At 40.8% G+C, this 20,860-nt stretch overlaps 1 protein-coding gene and 1 pseudogene across 1 annotated transcript in view; both read left to right on the top strand.

The window, feature by feature from the left end:
• Positions 1-20,860, top strand: part of Stt3b (STT3 oligosaccharyltransferase complex catalytic subunit B) — a 64,693-nt gene that overhangs the window by 19,486 nt on the left and 24,347 nt on the right. Inside the window, exons 2-3 of the mRNA XM_021171401.2 lie at positions 10,164-10,272; positions 13,396-13,683. Of these exons, the coding sequence (XP_021027060.1) occupies positions 10,164-10,272; positions 13,396-13,683 (397 nt within the window). The remainder of the gene's footprint in view (positions 1-10,163; positions 10,273-13,395; positions 13,684-20,860) is intronic.
• Positions 8,380-9,862, top strand: LOC110301391 (annotated as a pseudogene).

The following is a 20,860-nucleotide window of genomic DNA, read 5'->3' as shown; positions in this document are numbered from 1 at the left end:
GCTAGAACTCACAAGACATGTGTTTGGTAGCATTAGCCTGCTCTGGATATGGTTTTGAGATTGTGTGAATGCTGCGTTTGTAAGCATCTAAACATCTGACTTCTGAATGGATGGGGCTTCATTTCCTTTAAGCAGGTGAAACTGTACATTGCTTTCTGGGTCTCTTCTTGCAATGCCAGTGTTTTGTGAGAAGGTAAAGAAAAGGAGCTAGATGTGTGTGTGTGTGTGTGTGTACACATTCCTCTGATTGCTCATAGATTTTCTAATAGGGCTAGTTATGTCTAAGCAGGATTCTTTAGGTAAGAATCTAGGATGTTGAAATTATGGATAAAAAAATCTCTCCCATAAAGACAGTGTTTTGTTTAAGGATAGGTTCCTTCAGTTTTCATTCTCCAGCCTTTGCTGCTGTGCTGTGTGGGGAAGTTGTTTTTCTCTTCCAGGACACTGGAGTACTACTACTAGCTGGGAAGTCTGTAATGGAGGTGAGCCACTCCTGGGGTGGGGCCATACTTCATAGTCCAAGGTGCCATTTGTGTAATGGAGATGTTAGAGGCACAGGAGCTACAGATGGAATGGGTTTTTGAGAAAGGCAAAGCACGTCTTCACATGAATGTTATTTCTGTGTATGGATAAGTTCCTGTTAGTAGAAATAAGCTGTAGAGATTGCGGGAGAAGCTTGACATAAGTCACGTGTGGCTTTTAAATTTAGGAAAGGACAAGTCAAAGAAGGAAACTGAGAATGAGCTGTTAAACTTGAATGATTTATTCATATCAAAATGCATGTTTATGTATCTTGGAAGATGTTGCTGTAACTTACAGGAGAAANAACAGACTTAACTTAGCCTTTTTTTTTTTTTTTTTTGGTTTTTGATTTTTGGAGACAGGGTTTCTCTGTGTAGCCCTAGCTATCCTGGAACTCACTTTGTAGACCAGGCTGGCTTCAAACTCAGAAATCCGCCTGCCTCTGCCTCCCGAGTGCTGGGATTAAAGGTGTGCACCACCACACCCAGCAGCAGACTTAACTTTCAACTTGCCTTTCTGCCTTCCGTCCTTTCTGTTGTGCTGGCTGCTGGCTGCCTTCCTTCCTCCCTGAGCTCCTTGCCTTCTTCCATTCTCCTTTTGATTTGGTGTTCTAATTTCTTCTAAGTTTTCAATCATGTATATTGTATATTAGGAAGGTAAAATGGATTTTTGGGTTGTTTTGTCATGTTTTGGAAAGTAGGAATTCCTGCCACTCATTTTCTCTATAGAGATGTACGCACAAGAGAGCAAGCTTTCTGTGTGAGAATGGTCTGTGTCCTGTCCTTCTGCTGCACTTTGCACTAAAGCCATTGCTGTTCAGCAGTGACAGCAGACACTTTTATTATTAGCGTTCTCCCAAAGTAGTTCTTAATACTGGATAGCACGCTTGTCTTTGGTGGAAGGAGAGGCTGAGCCTTGTTGGGAGAAAGGGCGGATTGCTCTGATGCTCCTGCTTATACATCCCCTCCTACGACAAGAAGAACAGAGTCTAGCACAGTGGGGCAGGTCAGACATCAGTTCACGGAAACTAGCTCTGTCAGGAGTGACAGAGGTTGGCCTTAGGCCCAGGTAGGGCGGAGATGGAGACACACTGCTGTTTTTCTTTTATGGAGTAAAACATAAAGCTTGTAAGAAAGCATTTATAAACTTGATAAGGCCTTTAGGAGGTAGTGACTGTCACCTATCAAGCAGGCCTGATCAAAGTTTGTTAGGGACCATGGTAATAGTAACTATTAAAGAGTTTAAATCTGAAGCAACCCAGCCATTTGCTGGACTTCTGTATTGGTTCCAAGGTAACTTAACAAAAGGTTCCATGTTACTTTTTTCTTTCTTTTGAGTCAGGGTCTCACTATGTAATCCAGGCTAGCCTCCAACTCACAGAGATCTGCAGCCTCTGCCTCCTGAGCCTTGAGTTTAAAGGCGTGTGCTGCCACCCATGTCTGGTTTCAAGTTCATTCTTTTTTTTTTTTTTTTTAAGATTTATTTATTATTATTATATGTGAGTACACTGTCGATGTCATCAGACGCACCAGAAGAGGGCGTCAGATCTTATTATAGGTGGTTGTGAGCCACCATGTGGTTGCTGGGAATTGAACTCAGGACCTCTGGAAGAGCAGTCAGTGCTCTTAACTGCTGAAACATCTCTCCAGCCCTCAAGTTCATTCTTAAATTTTTTTTAAAGACTCATTTTATGCTTATGAATGTTTAGCCTCTGTGTGTGTGTGTGTGTGTGTGTGTGTGTGTGTGTGTGTGTGTGTGTGTGAACCATATGCATGTCTGGTGCTAAAGAGATCAGAAGTCATTCTAGAACCAAGGTCACAGTTGTGAACTACCATGTGGGTGCTAGAAACTGAACCTGATCCTCTTCTAGAGCAACAAGTGCTATTAACTGCTGAAACATCTCTTCAGCTCCACATCTTAAAACAATTAAGAGAACTTTATCAGTTCTTAGTTATATGTTTATATTATACTTATCTAAACATGTATAACCAGTGTTTTTCAAATACTCTTTAGCTTTGAACCCTTTCATTAAATGAGATTTGTACAAGAACCCAAAATATAACAGAGAAGTGCAGATTAAATGGAGGACAACATGTTCTGTATTCCAGTTCTTAGGAACATAGCCAAGGGAGAGCCTTTTGGAACTCCCAAGCACTTTTAAATTTACTTCAAAATAACAGTGCCCAGAAGGGGATGTGAGTGAACTTCTGCAGCCTCCACTGCTGCCACGGCCACCACTGCTACCACTGCTGCTCAGAGTCATCCTGGGATCAAGTTGAAGAATGTGGGTGCTGGGGCTAAAGCTGCCATCTCAGCCACTTCATAGCTGTATAACTTTGGCCAGGTGTTAGACATTTGTGCCTTAATCTAGTCATCTCATTCTGAGGTTTTGTTTGTGTTTTTGAATGTGTGCCAGACGAGAGAATGAAAAAATGCCATATTTCCCTCTCAGGAGCTGTGCCCGTAGATTGACTACCTGGGGAGAGACTCCCCATCAGCTTAACCTGTGGGCAAGTCTGTGGGGTATTCCCTTGTTAATGATCGATAGGCCAGCTCATTGCAGGCAATTCCATCCTGGGCAGGTGAGCCTGGGTAATATAAAAAAAAGGTGAGCAAGCCATGAGGTTCAAGCCAGTAAGCATTGTTCCTTTGTGCTCTCTGCTCCACTTCCTACCTTCAGGTTCCCGCCTTGATTGCCCTCCATGATGGGCTATGGTTGGGACATACAATTTGAAATAAACCTCCCTTCCCCAAACTGCTTTTGGTTCAAATGTTTTATCACAACATTATCACAGCATTTGCAGTAGAAAGCAAGCTAAGGCAGGCTTGCCTTTACTTACTAGTTTCTTTAACCTCTCTCTGAGTAGGTGATTACTTCATTCTTACATGTCGTACAAATGGTGTGAGATAGAGCTTTATCCTTGCTTAGAGGAGTCTGTCCTATCTTCTACATTTACTCACCTTTCCCATCTCTAATCTGCTTTGTGTTTATTGTATTTAAGCCCCAGAAAAACCATTTTGTTTTTTTCAATTTTCTTAGTACATCAAACAAGCTTGGTATATAAATATACTTGAGAAATTTTAAAAATAAATGATTTATCACTTTGTAGAAGGGATGCATAGAAAAGCCTTGTGTAGAGGTGTGTGCTATTTATTCGAATGTTCTGTCAGACAAGACTTCTGTAGGAGCTTCTTCTCTGTAGGAGCTTGTGTTTCCTGATTTATTTATTTTTTAATACAAACTATAGTTAACCTAACTTCTCAACTTAAAGCGAATTAGAACTCGAGAGAGGGGTTCAAGGCTTTGCCTGGTGGTGTGTTGGCCCATGCCGGCCTCCATCTACTCCATTCCTTCTCTTGTACAACACTTTCTCTTTTGCTTTTTGGGTTTCTTTGAGACAGGGTCTCCTTGTGTAGCCCCAGTTGGCCTGGGATTTCACTTCCCAGTACTCCTCTCCTGAGTACTGAGATCACAAGCTGTCACTCCTGGCCTTTCTGGTTTCTCATTGCCCACACTGGTCCCAGCTGCCTTCCCTGGTCCGTTATTTTTCTTCTCTGCTCCTAATTGATTGTTCCTGCCATGTGCCTTGGGTTTGATGCACAGAGGCTGCATTAGACTTGTGCTCTTGTCTTGGGTATAAAAGCTTTGTGGACTCAACTTTTTAGATGTAAGACAGTGTTTCTTTCTCATCTCCCTTGTATTGGTGTGCTCTTTCACTGCTAAATGGTTGAGGTCCTCCCCCCAGTCATTTTTTTTTTTTGATTGCTTCCTACTTAGTGTCACTTTACTTTAGAGTTTTTTAAAATTTATTTTTATGAAGGCTGGTTTCTAAATTGTGTTTCTCTAAAAATGTGCTAATCTTGGATGTGAGAATGTGATGCAGAAGTGAATAGAACTGAGTATGGTGGCCTACACCTTCAATCCCAGCATTTGGAAAACAGGAAGGCAGATCTCTGAGCTATTGGCCAGCCTGGTCTGTAGAGCAAGTTTCAGATTAACCAGAGCTACATAGCAACATACTTCTCAACCCACAAAGAGTAATGAGAGTGCAAACTATTTACAGGCCCTTGACGATCATCTTAATTAAATGTTGTGAAAAATAATAATTCTCACATCCCTCCTCAAGAAGCAGGCAGTATTTGATTGATTGCAGACATACATTTGGATCCTCTTTTGGAGGAGAAATGTTTTAGAACAAAAGACAGAGCTGGCCCTTGGGAAAGTGGCTTTGCTTTTAGTGCTGTTTGTAACACACTTGTGGACTAAGAGCTGCTCTGATTTACTGCTGTAGCTAAGAAATGGGTGAAAATTACTTCCCAGCTTTTCTGGCTCATATTTTACATATACCATATAATGCTAAAACAATGGTGGGATCATAGCTCAGTAGAAGAGCATTTGCCTGGCATGCTTGAGACTGAATTCCCTCTCTAGTAGGTTAAGTTTAGGGTAAAGCACAAAAACTTACATTGTTGTTCAATACTGGGGTGCCTACAGGAGTAAACTGTGCTGGCATTACTTGACTCTTGTAAGCAAAGCACCAGGAGCACGAAGTCCTTCCGAGGTTCACCCAGGCACTCTCATGCACCTGCGAATGAGCCCACACATGCACACAGTGAGGTGAACCTGTAGTTCATTGTAATGTTTTGAAAGCACACATTAAAACAGGCTGTGTGGAGGGAGGAGAATCGGCAGAGAAGCTCTTAGGACACTTAGGAATCTCAGCTGAGTGACTGAAGAACAGAGAATAAGTTGTGTGTTTGGCAAGGTAAGAAAGACAGTGCTTAAAATTGCTCAAAGAAGGTGATTGATAAATACTTTTTTTAATATCTGATGCCAGAAAAAGACTAGCCCATGGTTAATGTCAATGCCACTTAAGTTGGCTTTGGACTGGATTTGTAGTGCTGCAGCTGAGGATTTGCATGAGAGAAAATAACCAGACTATACTTAGCAGTACCACCCCAGTCTGCAGCACATTTGTAGTAAGCTAGAAATTCAGATTGTGACAATTCCTGTTTAATGTAACCATGAGGGAGGCAGACATTTAGGATGTAGTCCCTTGACCAGGAGCCAAAAGTTTCTTAGACCCTAAAGGAACTTTAGTACTTTAATTAATGAACACTGTTTAACAGCAAGAAAAACTTGTATAAAAATTAACTGTTACTGTTTGCTATCGTTTGTGTTAGTCCAAATGCGTAAACATTTAAGCTTGAAATTGTTTCTCCTGGTTTGTTTTGTTTTGTTTTGTTTTTTGAGTTCATGAAGATTTTACTGGAAAAATACTGTTTCCAAAACTATAAACTGAGTAACTTTTTCATTTTGGAACTTAATGGTTTTGTTAAATATTTTACTTTGACTAAAACCGGTATTCACCTGTAATTTTTTTTTCTTTTTTCGCTTTTGTTTTTTGTAATTGAAAAGATTGGCAATTACAGGGATGCTGAAGAGAGAGCAAGAGGGGAGTTGTGAGCTCTTATTGACAGTGTTCTTAAGCCTTTCAGAATATTCATTATTTTCCATATTTAAAATATAGTATAATCTAGTGATAAGTGTTAATAAGCATATGTGGGGTTTTAATTTAGATATAAAGAATAGCATTAGAGATGAGATGAAATCTAAGCAAAGGTGCTCAAGATTCGTAAGTAAAATGGCACCATTTGTGGAGCAGCACTCAGGAAGACCTAGGTAAATGGGGTCAGCCACATTCTTGAAGTGAATATATCCTGGTTATAAAGATGTTAATTCTTACCAAATTGATTGGAGAGTAAGTGGAATTTGCTGGTTATCTTAGGTAGAACCGACAAACTTGCTTTAAAATTAATATGAAGAATCTGAGGCAGGAGGAATTAGCTACATAGGGAGTATCAGGTCAGTCAGAGGTACACAGTAAGACCCTCTATCCAAAAAACCAAACAGAGAAAAAAGAATTTAAAAATTCCAAGAGGCAGGCCAAAAACTGCTAGTAAAACATTCTCTCGGATACCAAGATTGAATGCAGAGCAGTAGCGATGCTCAGTTGTAGATGTACTAAGGATTTAATGGGTAACCTGAAACTTAATCACGAAGAAGAAAATGAGCGTTATCTCTGGTCCTGCTGTAGCAGAGCATTCTTTTTCTCACACTCCCTCTTTCCCTTGCCCCTGTACTTTTTGTCTTTTCTTTGAAAAAAACAAACAAACAAACAAACAAACAAACAAAAAGATAAATTTGGGTTTATGTAAAGAATTTGTGTTTAAAAAATACCATGGGAGAAGAGACTGGAGAGAGCACCCAGTAGTTAGAGTAGGTGTTGCTCATGTAGAAGATCTGGGCTCAATTCTCAGCAACCACATCAGGTTCACAGCTGCTTTTAGTTCCAGCTCCTGCAGATCTGACACACTCTGGCCTCCATGGGCACCTATGTGTGCACGATGCACATAAACCCACACGCACATAAATAAGAAGAAACTAAGTATTGAAAAAAATACCAGTGGCTTGGTAAGAAGATGGCTCAGAGGGTAAGGACTCTTGCTGTAGAGATGGCCTGCTTTCAGTCTCTGGGCTCCACGTGGTGGAAAGAGAGAAGGATGCCTGTAGGTTGTTCTCTTTTGTCAAGCACCAGCTCACCTCTGGAAAATACTGTAATTTAAAATACTACTGGCAGAATGTAAAGAGAAGCCACAGTATGAGAGTTGATTTATAAAACTGACAAAAGAATAGTGCTCAAGACATAAAAAGATTTATTCAAATGCAGACTGATGTAATGACCGAGGGCAGGAGCTATTTCTCAGAGAGCTGCCTCCTGCCAGCATTAAATGTTGACACTAAACCAAGACCCAGCAAGTGCCCTTCCATTTCTATTCAGGTTCCAGCCCTTGACCAAGGAAGTCTTCAGTAGACTCCTAATGCCTTGCTTTCCTTCAGGCTGGGACATCAAGAAGTTACAGCTAACATGTCATTTTGGAGAGACTAGTGTTGTGGTTATGTGGCTGACAGAATGCCTTTCCTGTCATACCCATGCAGAACTGCAGTCCTGCATCATGGGAGTAGAGCAGACACTCCAAAGAAAGTATATTGTGTCCCTTAGAAATGTGCCAAGGATGTGGGGTGTGTTAGCTAGGTTAGCAGGATATATATAACAGCAGTGCCCCAGGTGCCGCAAGGGTGGATAGTGTAAGCACGGTGACAGTGGGGACCGAGGTAAGACTGCAGGACTGAAGATCAAGAATGGAAAGTAGGGAGCTTGCCTGATGTGAGACTGGGTTTCCACCACTATGGGGAGAAGGAGATGCACAGACAGCGATAAAGGCTCTGAGGAGTCTGATGGAGAGACATATGGCGGGCTGCACACAATCAGAAGGCTGACAGGATTCATGCAAGGTAGTCATTTTAAGACGTGAGGAAAGGGTGGCACCTCGAGCTGAAAGCAGATGGAGGATATATGTGTTTGGCAGGTGTCCCCCTGTCGTTGGTTTAACTGAATATTGAGTTTGGGGGACCTTTGTGACATTCAGAGAGGAAATATAGCTGAAGACAGATAAGGCTGGTTTAGAAATGAGAAGGAAGGTCCAGTTGGGGAGATAAGATTGCATCATGGGCTCAGAACCTGGGTCTGACTCAGGTCTCAGGAAATGTCAGTGGGTTCCTGACCATTTTAAGTAGAAGATGCTTACCTGCAGAGAGAGAGGAGCAGCTGCAGAGCTGGTGGCTCTAAAGCTTGTCCATGGAAGGCAGGCCACTGTAAAGGGAAAGTATCCCAAGGGCAGCCTTGGTGGCCAACTTGGAGTGACATGCTCCTGCTTTGTGAAACATGTTGTTTCTAATCATTACTTGAAGTAGGATGGTGGTGGTGGTGGTGTTTTGTTTTGTTATTCAAAAGAAGTAGTTGGAACTTTAAGCCTTGACTCTTGCTGTGTACTGGCTCTTTCATTCAGTATTGTCATAAGGTTGGGAATGTCGCTCTGCTTTTCCAGGGGGTGCTTTCCTTGCCTAGTTGTTGCTTATCAGTGCATCTGGAGCTCTGCAGCGCTATGTGCTCGCGTTGTTTACCGTGATTTAGGTGTCTGGGGCTCAGTTTTGAAGGTAATTCCGTGGTGTGGAGATTGCTGAGTGGCACCAAGGACAGTCTAACTTTGATCTTAAAAATCCCCTTGTTGAGAGTGTGGCCAGGCAGCTCGGACCGAGCAGGGCTTTCCTTGCCAGTGGATTGTGGGGAGTGTATAGCCAGTCTCTTGTCTTCTGTTCGACATGGCATCTTCTGATACTCAGGTGAAAGAGCTGGAGAAGTGTGCTTCAGGCCAGGCTTTTGAGCTGATTCTCAGCCCTTGGTCAAAAGAATCTGTCCCTCACCCCACTACCCACCTCACCCCCCAAAGAAGAAGGACCTTTCCCTGGAGGGAATCCAGAAGAAATTAGAAGCTGCAGAAGATGTAAGTCTCATGAAGCAGAAGTCTTGAAGCAGCTTGCTGAGAAGCGGGAGCATGAAAAAGAAGTGCTATAGAAAGCCATTGAGGAGAACAACAACTTCAGCAAAGTGACAGGGGAGAAAGGACACACAAAATGGAGACTAACAAAGAAAGCCGGGGATGGGCTGGCTGCTGAGCTGGAGCATTTGCGAGAGAAGGACAAGCGCAGTGAGGAAGTGCGGAAGAACAAAGACTCCAAAGACCCCGTGGGTGAGACCACAGCTGACTTTCTCCCCACCTGTCCTAAGTACATACCCAGACACTGTACTGGCCAGTGCCATGTACTTTCCCTGCTGACAGATAGTCTAGAAGCCGACGTCGGACCCTGTAGGTAGATCCAGACCGGGAGATGTTTTAGGGGCTCAAGGGGAGAAACTGGAAGTGTTTTACTCTTTTTTAAATAAGTGTTGGTCTTTGTAACGTAGTTTTTTTTCTCGTTGCATCTTTTCCACTCGGGCACATTCGGTGTGCTGGGTTAATGGCTAGTTCTGTATTGACTGTGGAAGACGTTTGTGAAGAGTATGTAGTGGCTTCTTCCAACCCATTAGATGCTGAATATCTGTTCACCTTGCAATCCCAGTTCTGCCCCAATCTCACCAGATGCTGCAGTACTTCAGTGGTTAATAAACTGCAGTGCTGTGGAAAAAAAATCCCCTTCTCAGAAAATTTATTAGTATTATTCCATTGCCTTATAGCATCAAGAAGTTACACTGAAAAGCATATCTGATTTTGTTTATAGAGTGTTATTTTATTTGATTGATTGATTGAATAAATGAATGGATGGATGGATAGATGAATGAACTATACTTTATCAGTAGCATTTTGGGCTTATGTTTGAAGCCTGCTCTGCCCTCCAAACCCTTGTATTACTTAGTGATTCTGTATGGTGAGTGGAAGAACTCAGGGTGTCTCTTGATTTCTTAACTTTTTCATACTTTGTTACCTTGTAATTTGCCCTTCACTTTTGTCTGTTAAAATAACCTGCTTATGATTTAACTGGATAATCACAGTTTTCCTTAAACCTTGAAAAAACGGGTTCTTTTATCATCTGTTCATCACAGTAGTAGCCTCTTCCTTCACAGGGGCTTGCTTCACAGTTCCCTCTTCATAGTGAGATATGTGTAGCCATATATTGAATATAAAGAAAGGTGTCCTTGTGTTAACTTTTTTTATAACATTTCCTCTTCTCTTTTGTCCAGGTTTAACTATAGATCAACACATCATCTTGCATCTCATGGATTCTATGAGTTTCTAAATTGGTTTGATGAAAGAGCATGGTACCCACTGGGAAGAATAGTGGGTGGCACCGTAAGTATATTCCTTACCTTTGCGGTAACTGTAAAGCATTTCCTGCTAAGGGACAAGGGTCTCGGAAGGCCGTCCTTAGTTCACAGACACATCTTCCGTGGCTAAGTAGCCGGTGTTTCTCAGCTCTGTTCTTGGCAGTTTATTTGTAGGATATCTCACACTGCCCCCATTTCTGATTGAAGTCAGAGGCTGGATTAAGAATCTGCTGTCACAGAGTGCCTCAAGTCCAGAGTGCTTTTTCACTTTGTTTCTGAACAATTGAGTTTAAACGCTTTTGGGGGAAGGAAATAAAAATTTTGAAAATCAAATTAATTAAATGTTTCCAGCCTCAAGCCTCTGAATTAATGTAGATAATTGAACCTTATTGAGTAGGGTAGAGTGTTCTGCATCCAGAAGGATGACCTGAGGTTCTTAGGGTTCAGTGTGTAAGGAGAACTCCTAGAGAAGGGGGAAGATGTGGCAGGCAGCTCTCGGAGAAGTTTGTACACTTTCGTTTCTTCTTGAATTTTGATGCTACAGGTTTATCAGCATCACTCCTCATAAGTGTCTGCTCTCTCTCTCTCCCTCTCATTAATTCAGATTCATTCCTTTTTTCTAAATCCTTGAGTTTATTTTTATGCTCCCCTCCCAGCTGCCTGTGCTGTTGGTCGAAACGTTGAGCCTCTGTCCACTGTAGGCTGTGTTTCTGGTGGTCGAGGTCATTGCTGCACTCCCTGAGTCGGGTGGTGTTTTCATTATCCTTCCTTTCATGTTAATCTGTTAGGGTCTGCTTCATCTGGGGGCTTTTGGTTTCTTTTATGCTTGTTCTGTAGCCCATGCTAGCCTTGCATTCAACAGTAAGCCTTCTGCCTCAGCCTCTCGAGTGATGGAATACTAGGTACAAGCCACCAGGCCTGCCTAGAATTGCATTTAGCCTGTAAACAAGGAGGGCTTTGTAGTGCTTTTTTAAATTTTCAGATGTATTATAGTCAAGGCCTTTTAGTTTTCCATACTTGATTATAACCTTAATGCATTCTAATTTACTCCATACTCCTTCCTTCCGTGTTTAGAAAGAGTGGTGCATGTGTGTGTGCACATATATTCACAGGTGGGTGCACATGTACTTGTGGAGACGAGAAGTCAGCCACAGATGTTCCCTGTGTGCTGTCCTCCTTGGGATTGTTGTTGGAGCAGAGGCTCTCACTGGCCTGGAGCTCTCTAGTTGGGCCAGGTTGATTGCTCAGCAAACTCCAGGTATCTCCCTGCCTCTGCCTGCCATGCCATTCCCCATCTCCCAGCACAGGACTACAAGCAAGTGCCAATAGTCCATGATTTATGTGCGGCTTGTGGGTGAAGCCAGGTCTTCATCTGAGCTATCTCTGCAGATCTAGTCTGGGGCTTCTTATACTCTAACACTACTGTAGTTTTGGAACAATCTTACCTCTGTGGGACTTTGTTCCTACTTAGGAAGGCAGAGTTCCTTCCTGACTTCCCTGATGAATGAGAAGAAATTGTCCAGTTTAGTTTCATAACAGGATCTGACTTTGCTAGGAACTAGGCCTTTTCTCTGACTCCTGTGCCAAGGTAAAACCACTGAACCTCTGGCTACAAAGCACATATTACACCTGGTTTCTTGGGCTTTTTTGCTTTCTCTCTCTTGTGGATACTAGTAATCTGAATGCCTACTTAATTTGAACTCCCTTGTTTTTTTACATCGGAAGAGTATTCTTTTTTTCCCTTAAAGTTTAAATATGTATGTATTCAATCTTAAACTTATGTGTACATGCATTTGTGTTTGTTCACCATATGCATGCGTAGGGCCTATAGAACCACAGGAGCCATAGGAACTGGGGTTGTGAATAGTTGTGTACTAACATGAAGGTGCTGGGAACTGAACCCGAGTCCTCTCTGTAAGAGCAGCAAGTACTCTTAGCCAGCTGAGCCGTCTCTCTAGCTCCAAGTTTGAATATAGCTGTGTTGTTGGGAGGCTTTGGTTTAGTCCTTTCACAATACTTTGTATTTTGAAGGTTTTCTTACATTAGTTCCATCTGCCATCTAATGGATATGTTGACTTATATTGAGAAGCACTTCAAGTTTGTGTCTATTTTCTTTCTGTACTGCAGACAGAATCATGCAGTTAGACGTATTGAATATGAAATGGAACAAAATGTTTTAAGAATTATAATGACTTACTATGCTGGTCTTCTCAACCTGGATCCTATTCTGAGCATTCACTGGACTCTGAATATCCACTCTACACCTGTATTGTTACTGATGCTGAGAAATGCAGTTATTTTCCTGGAGCTTATATTCTTGTGAAGTTGAGCAGTTAAAAATAAGATTTATAAAGTGTGTTCAATGCTAGTAAATGTAATAAATGTCAGGGAGAGAAAGCAAGGGGGTGAGTTAAAGCCCAGGGCCAGGAGGGCATAAGACACACAGATTCAAGTGGGGCAGCCAGCGAGTGAGAGTATCACGATTCCTTCGTGCCTCTGGTCTTGGGAGCAAGAGCCTTTGGGGATGCAAATGCAGGGTTAAACAGTTTGGTAACTGAGGAATACCTGGGAATAAATATCCTGGGTACCGAATCTTCTTGTGTTTGCTGCTCTTCTTTTGGTGTCAGGGTGGGTGTGCCAGGATAGTAATCTCCCCTCCCATCCCTGATACTTGAAACAGTGCTTTAAGCCTCTTAGTCTTTTTTTGTTTCCAAATCACTAGTCCTTCTTAGCTAGAGGTGTTTACTTTCTGAATCTCAGATTGAAAAGTGGGGGGAGACTAACTTATATTCATCATTTCTCTTTTTTATATATACACAATAAGAACTAGAATGTTTAAAACACTACTCCTGAAAAATAAATGACTAAGACAGTTCTCAGAACTGGGAAAGATAATTAATAAAGATGATTGCATATTCTTATTTTAATTATTCTCGTTTTATATTCTCTCTGTTCTTTTAAGTGTATTTCTATATGAATTTGATCTTTGTATCTATTCCAAAAAGATTTTATTTTGTATTATGTAAAAATTTTCCGTTCAATCTTAACTACAAATGAAATATACTAATACAAATGGAAGAAGTCATGTGTGTGTGTGTGTCCCCACTTTGTTTACTATGTAACCAAATTCCCTTTTTACCCCCTCTAGGTTTACCCAGGGTTGATGATAACAGCTGGCCTTATTCATTGGATTTTAAATACATTGAACATAACAGTTCACATAAGAGATGTGTGTGTATTCCTTGCACCAACTTTTAGCGGCCTTACATCCATATCTACGTTCCTGCTAACTAGAGAACTGTGGAACCAAGGAGCAGGACTTCTAGCTGCTTGCTTCATTGCTATCGTACCAGGGTACATATCTCGGTCAGTGGCGGGATCCTTTGATAATGAAGGCATTGCCATTTTTGCACTTCAGTTCACTTACTACTTATGGGTAAGTACCAGGTAATGTTAGCCACCTTAAATGCTGGTGATGACCTTCCACCCTAAGGCTTTAGGGCACACATGCGTCCTTTACCAATAGAGTTTCACACAGATCTGTTACTACTCATAGTACATTTAACAAAAGTTATACCATTTAAAAGCATACAAGCCAAGTATATCAATAACTATTAATATGTCTATATAAATTTTAATTTTCACCATCTTATTGTATCTACTTTATAGTCATAGCTTTAAAAAAAAAAAAACTAATCCCAGCACTTGGGAGGCAGAGGCAGACAGATTTCTGAGTTTGAGGACAGCCAGGGCTACACCGAGAAACCCTGTCTCTGAGAAAAGGAAAAAAAAAAAAAAAGCTACCAGGAGCAGCCTGTCAACTATGCACACCTTTTATGTGAATACTTTCCCTTAAAAGCTACCTGGCTTGTGGGTAGTTTTCGCTTTGACCTGGCCTGAAATTCCAGGAAGAGTGCTGCAGAGTGATCTATAGAGAAGGCCTCTCTCGATCTCAAGTTTGAAAGAGAGAAAGCACCCACATGAGTGAGTTTGACATTAGGACACTCGAGTACTGCCATCGTCATCAGAAAGTATCTTTAAGGACTCTCTTCGAAGCCTACAATGGGGGGTGGGGGGGGCTAAAACACCACACCTAAACACAAAATTTTGTAAACTATTTAAAGCCTTTTAATCATGTAAGTTTTAGTATAAAAATAATACATGTAAATGTGAGTAGATCTTGTTAATATGATGCCAGTGGGAAAATTTGTGAGTGAATAGTCGTGATAAATTATGAAAATGAAATTTAAATGATGCAAATTAGACACTTGCAGTTTGTAGCAAAATTACAACAATGAGGAATGTGCATCTGCTCCATAGGGTGTGTAAGTGGCACTGAGGAGACAGAAGTCAGTAAAGGAGAGGCGGCCTGGGTGGCTTCAGTTACTTTTTAAATTAAATTATTTGAAGAAAATAGTGGCATTGATTTCAGTTTGGAAGTTTGGATGGATATATTGGTTAACTGTTTCAGCCACCTACATTCTGTTACTACTTCTCATGTTTGCTAAGAATACCCTATTGTGGGAAACTTGTACAACAGAAAAGTGAAGGTACAAAGTCACTTAGAAATAACTCACTCACAGTGGGCATTTACAAACAGATTGTAGTTTTCTAGCCCCTTGTGTTGCTGTATATTTTTGTAACAATTTTGATATGTGTATGAAAGTGTCTGAGACTGGCCCTAAAGTCCTTGCCTGTGCCTCTGCCTCCCAAGTGCTAGGATCATAGTTACCTGCTATTCCTGGCTTCTGCTTACTTTTTTTATCCTTCATTTTCTTTCAACTGGTGGGTGTGAACTGTTGAAGTAGTAGTGTGCTAACTGAAGTCTCAGCTACCTTTTAATATTTAAAATTTTTTCTAAGATTTTAATAAAATTCCTTTGTGTTGTTTTAAAGAGTACACTTAATTCTTACTGCATTCAGTGTTGTGCAGCTGGCATCACTGTTACAGAAATTTTTTCAGTCTAAAAATTGTGCTTGGACCTCAACCCTGTCCTCATCAGTGCCTCTTCCCTGCTGTGTGGGAACCATGTGTCTGCACTGGAAAGTCCCATGTCGTGCTGCTCTTGGATGACACTGTCCGGAGGCTCGAGTGCTGGGCCCGCATGTAGAGGCCAAAGGGCAAGTTTGTAAAATTGGTTCTCTCTTCCCACCTTACAGAGGTTCTAAAACCCAACTCAGATCAGCCAGCTTGCAAGGCAAGCACTTTAACACTGAGACCTCTCTCTGAGCCATCGGACTAGTTTTATCTTTTATTGACTTAGTCTGAACACTCGACTTAAATGAAATCTTACAACATAGGATGGATGCTTAGTGTCTTGGTTTTTGTGTTTAGCATAATTGTCACACATATATCTACTTTATTTTCCCTCCAGCTGTTTTCATTATGGTAGAACACACAGAATATAACATGTGCCAAGTGCCATGGTTTAGAAATGTGGTCTATACTTGTAATGTTTTGTGGCCATTCATAAGACCCACTCACGTCCTATAAAATGCAACCGTTCTACCTTTTGTCTCACTGTCTTTGGCTAATTGAATAGGTAGAGACCTGTCATATACACTTGTATAAATAACAGTTAATCTTTTAGTCTTTTGTGGACCACTGTGCCACTTTCCATAACTGCCATTTCCAGTTTCTATCAGTGGCGAGCAGAGGTGTCTACCGACTGCATGTGTTCACCAGCACCTGCTCTTTGATGGCTGTTTCTTACTCTGGGCCTAGGCTCGCCTCAAATCCTCACTATTCTGGCTGCAGCCTCCCAGATAGCTGGGGTTCCATGCATACCTTTATACCTGGCTTGGTTTATCTGGTGCTAGTAAAGTCCCCTTCTCATATTTGAGTTGAGTTTTAGTAGTTCTCTCTGTATGCTTGCTACTAATCCTTTATGGATTATCTATTTCTATGTGGTTCTCCCATTTATGGTCTGCCTTTTTACCCCATGAACATATTTTGATATATAAAAATTAATGTTCATGAAGTTCAACTTGTCAACATTGTCTTTTGTTCCTATTATCCAGGAAGTCACTGTAAAACATCACTGTGAGCTCTTGCCCTATGTCTTCGTTTAAGAATTTAATAGTTGTGCTGGGCAGTGGTGGTACACGCCTTTAATCCCAGCACTTGGGAAGCAGAGGAAGGCGAATTTCTGAGTTCAAGGCCAGCCTGGTCTACAGAGTGAGTTCCAGGGCAGCCAGGGCTACACAGAGAAACCCTATCTTGAAAAACCAACCCCCCCCCCCAAAAAAAAAAAAAGAATTTCATAGTTGTTTTAAGGTTTATATTGAGGTTGCTCCATTCATTATTTTATAAATGATACTTAAACAAAGGTCCAAATGTATTAATTTGCATACTGACTTCTTTTTTTATTGGATATTTTATTTGTTTACATTTCAAATGTTGTCCCCCTTTCCAGTTTTCCCTCCACAAACCCCCATCCTATGTTCCCCCTCCCCCAACCCCACCCCTTTTAACTGTGAGGCCACTCTCCCACACACCTACCTACCCATTCCTGTCTCATTGCCCTAGCATCCCCCTATGCTGGGGTACCAAGTCTCCACAGAACCAAGGACCTCTACTTCATACGCAGCTGGAGCCATGTGTACTCTTTGGTTGTCATATGTTTTCTGTTGGTACCTTGTCAGAGTTATTTGAACACACATGCCAAGGTTACCTAGAGTGGAAGGTGTGTGTGTCCTTGTGCCAGCACCCACTGTTTGACCTACCAGAACTTTGTAGTACATTTTGAAATTGGGAAATATGGGTTCCCTGGCTTGGCTCTTATTCATAATCGTAATTGTTTTTGGTATTTGGGCCCCTTGACAAAACAACCCTCTTAACTTCTACCTGAATGATCTTAGCAGTCTTGTCAAAAGTCAATTCTCTGTATGTGTGGCTTTACGTCTGAAGTCACCTGTCCTGCTGTGCCTCTGCTCACATGCCTCTTAATTCCAGCACCACAGCTTTGGTTACAGTAGCTCCATAGTGAAATTAAGGGTAGCCAGGAGATGTTTCCATGATCTCGAATGCAGAGCTGCAGTGCGCTTCCACCGTGGCATTAAGGGTGACCTTAGCCTATGTCCTCCCGGCACTGCCGTGCTTTCCTAATGGTAGCCAGTGGAAGTGGGTGCTTCCATTGCAGTTTTGATTTGCATGCTAGCTGAACACTGAACATTTTTCCATGTTTTCATTGGCTGTTTGTACTTGTTTTGAGAACTGTCCATTTGCTCATTTGTTGATTGGATTATTTTTCTTTTTGGCATTGGCTTTTTTGAACTCTTATATATCCTGATTATCAGGCCCCTGCTAGATGAATTACTGGCAGAGATTTTTCTCCCAATCTGAGGGATTTCTCCTCTGTTTGATAATTATTTCTTGTCCTGTACAGTGCTTTTTGTTAGGCTGCTGTAAAAGGCATTGTGATTATGAACCTTGAATTTTTTTTCTTAAGGATGTATTTATTATGTATACAGAGTTCTGCCTACATGTATGCCTGCAGGCCATAAGAAGGCACCAGATCCCATTATAGATGGGTGTGAGCCACCATGTGGTTGCTGGGAATTGAACTCAGGACCTCTGCAAAAGGAGTATGTGCTCCTGACCACTGAGCCATCTCTCCAGCCTCCTACCTTTTGATTTATATTTATGTGATTTTTAGTTATGATCCTTTTGACTGTCTTGAATTTGTAAGTCTTAAAACCGAGGTAGTATCACCCCTGTGTTTTCTTTATTAATACCATGTTGGCTTTTCTGAGTCTTTTGCTTTTCTATGCAGACTTTTGAATTAGTTTTTTTTAACCGAAAACATTTGATTATATTGAGCATTCCTAACTCAAATGTGGAATGTTTCTATATTAAAATCTTTTGATTTCTTTCATCAAAGTTTGCTGGTTTTCTGTACATACATTCTGTACATATTTTTAAATTCATTTTTATGAGCTAATATATGTACTGTGTTAAGTGGATGTTATGTATGTAAATATCAGGTGTTATTTGCTACTTGTATCCTGTTGTGTGAATCCGTAGTTTTGATTCCTTGAGGTTTCCTCCTTAGACGGCCGCCGTGTCATCTTTTAAATAACGTCAGCTTTACTTCTTCCTTACCAGTCTGCATTCTTTTTTCTTTTTTCTTTTTTTTTTTCCCTTGTTGAATTTGCTAGGACTTGTAGTAATTGTAGTACTGTGTTGAATAGGAGTGATGGGAGGGGCCATCCCGGCCTTGTTCTGATCCCCATCTTTTCTATTCCAGTGATGTAGGGCCTGAGCTTCCCTTGTTGGCGCATCGCTGTCATAGGACACCCGTTCTGTGTAATGGACATTCTTAGGTATTGGTCATGTCTCTTGTAACCAACTTACACATTACTTTCCTTTATTTGCTAAAGATTTCCTAAGATTTTAAACATACCAAGGTCATTTTATCTGCCTTCTCCCCAGGTCAAAGTGGCTGTTTTGCCTTTTGCTCTCCAGTGTGTATATTTACTCTTCCTTCCTGGTTTGTACTGCCTAGAATCTAAGTTCAGTGTTGAACATCAGAAGCAAGCTTCCACGTGCTCTGACTCAAGTGGAAGCACAGAGAAGCACCCGCCCGTGCGATGATTGTAGCTGAGGGCCACTGTGCTTTATTATAGTTTAAGAAATCTTTCCTTGGTGTTCAGTTTAGCAGTTCATGGTTAGACTTTGTTTTCTGTCTCTGTTTAAGGTTGATCACATTGTTCTGACCTTTGCTACAGTCATGTTTTTTTATCCTCTGCATCATTAATATTTTGCTTGAATTAATTTTGCTGTGTCATGTATTATATTTGATAAATTATCTACCTTTATATACTCTAGGTCTTCCTGTTATGACAACCAAATGTGTCTCTAGCATTGCCAAATGTTCCTCAAAGTTCAGAATTACCCCAGCAAGGGCTCGCAGGGCTAGGGTTTTTTTTTTTTTTTTTCGTTTTGTTTGTTTGCTTGTTTTCCTTTTTTTTTTCTTCAGAAGTTACAATAGTTTTGTTTCATGAGATAAATATTTGCTAGAAGTGCATACTGCTGTGTTTATATTATGTGTATTTTGTTAGGAGTTTTATATCTACATTGGTGGGAAAGACTGGATTGTAGTTTTCTTGTATTTTTGTCTGATTTTGATATCAGGTTTGCAGGAGGCTTCACAAATGATCTAGGGAGTGTTTTCTTCTTGGATGCTCTGAAAAAGTTTCCATGAAATTGCCATTGTCTCTTATATAACATGGAATTCACCAGTGGACCTTGAAAGATTTTTAATTGTTGAATCAGTTTGGGTTTTTTTGTTTTGTTTAGATTTTTTTTTTTTTAATGCATGTGAGTACACTGTTTCTGTCTTCAGACACACACCAGAAGAGGGCATCAGATGGCTGTGAGCCACCATGTGGTTGCTGGGAATTGACCTCAGGACCTCTGGCTGGAAGAGCGGTCAGTGCTCTTAACTGCTGGGGCATCTCTCCAATCCCAAGCTGAATCAGTTTTTTAATGTTATTGTTCTGATCTGATTTTTCTCTTCATGAGTAATTAGTAATGTGTGTCCACTTTGAACCATTTGTATTTCATATCAATTGTGTGCTTTGTTGGCACAAGTTAATTCCTGTGTAGTCTGTAATGATGTCTCATTTCTGCTTTTAATATTTTTGTGTCCTCCCTTTCTAGTTGATTAGCCTGGCGAAAGTTGATCTAGCTTCTGGGCTAACTCCCTCCCCCAATTACATTGATTTCTTCTCATTCAGAAAAAGATTACTGGACCCTGGAGAAGCTTTAAATTCAAACGCTTCATCTCTAAAGTTGTACCTTGCTCATCTGTCCTAACCAAGTCTGCCTTTTGTTTGGTGAATTCACACTTAGCACCATTTATTCTGTGATTCTATTTATATTTGTAATATAGCATCTTTCTATCTCTAATGTATATTTTTTTATTTTAGTTTTTCAATTTTTAAAAAAAATCTTTCCTGTGTATAGTGGTTCCTGTGCATCTTGAGTACAGTCTGCCTCAAGTTGTTAAGATAATTGTAGTACATTTTAGCAGTGTGGCTCCATTGTTTTTCTCTTATTTCATTATCATCATATATGTTTATGTATCACTCTCCTAAAAAAGTCCAGATAATAATTATATTATATGCATGTATACACATATGCATATACACGCATATATATTTACAATTGATTGCTTTTGTTCTGTTATGATGGATCAACTCAGGCTGGCCTTAAATTTGCTGTAAGGCTGAGGTTGGCCTTGAACTTCTTATTCCAAGTGCTGGAATTACAGGCCTATATACCACACCGAGCAGCCTGTCTTCATGATAGTTTCTTAGGGCTACTCCTTTGGTTTTTGATCAGAGATCAGTTAATAAGCATTTTCCCCTATGGTTATTTTCCTTACTCTTCCTCTCAGAATCAATCAATCTCTCTCCCTCCCTCCCCCTCCCTCCCTCTCCCCGTCTCTCTCTCCCTTCCTTCCTTCTTTTCTTTTTTCTTTTTTGTCTTTATTTTTCAGTCCTTTGACTGTTGTCTAATTTGGCTTTTAGTTATTATACTTGTTGGCATATTGGGGTTCATGGCTCTGTAGATTGTCCACCATAAACTTTGAACAATTCTGATTTAAA

The sequence above is a fragment of the Mus caroli genome, chromosome 9, assembly GCF_900094665.2.
Source record: "Mus caroli chromosome 9, CAROLI_EIJ_v1.1, whole genome shotgun sequence".
Taxonomy (NCBI): domain Eukaryota; kingdom Metazoa; phylum Chordata; class Mammalia; order Rodentia; family Muridae; genus Mus; species Mus caroli.
The sequence above is the reverse complement of the archived record's forward strand: the minus strand, read 5'-3'. Positions and strand labels throughout refer to the sequence as shown.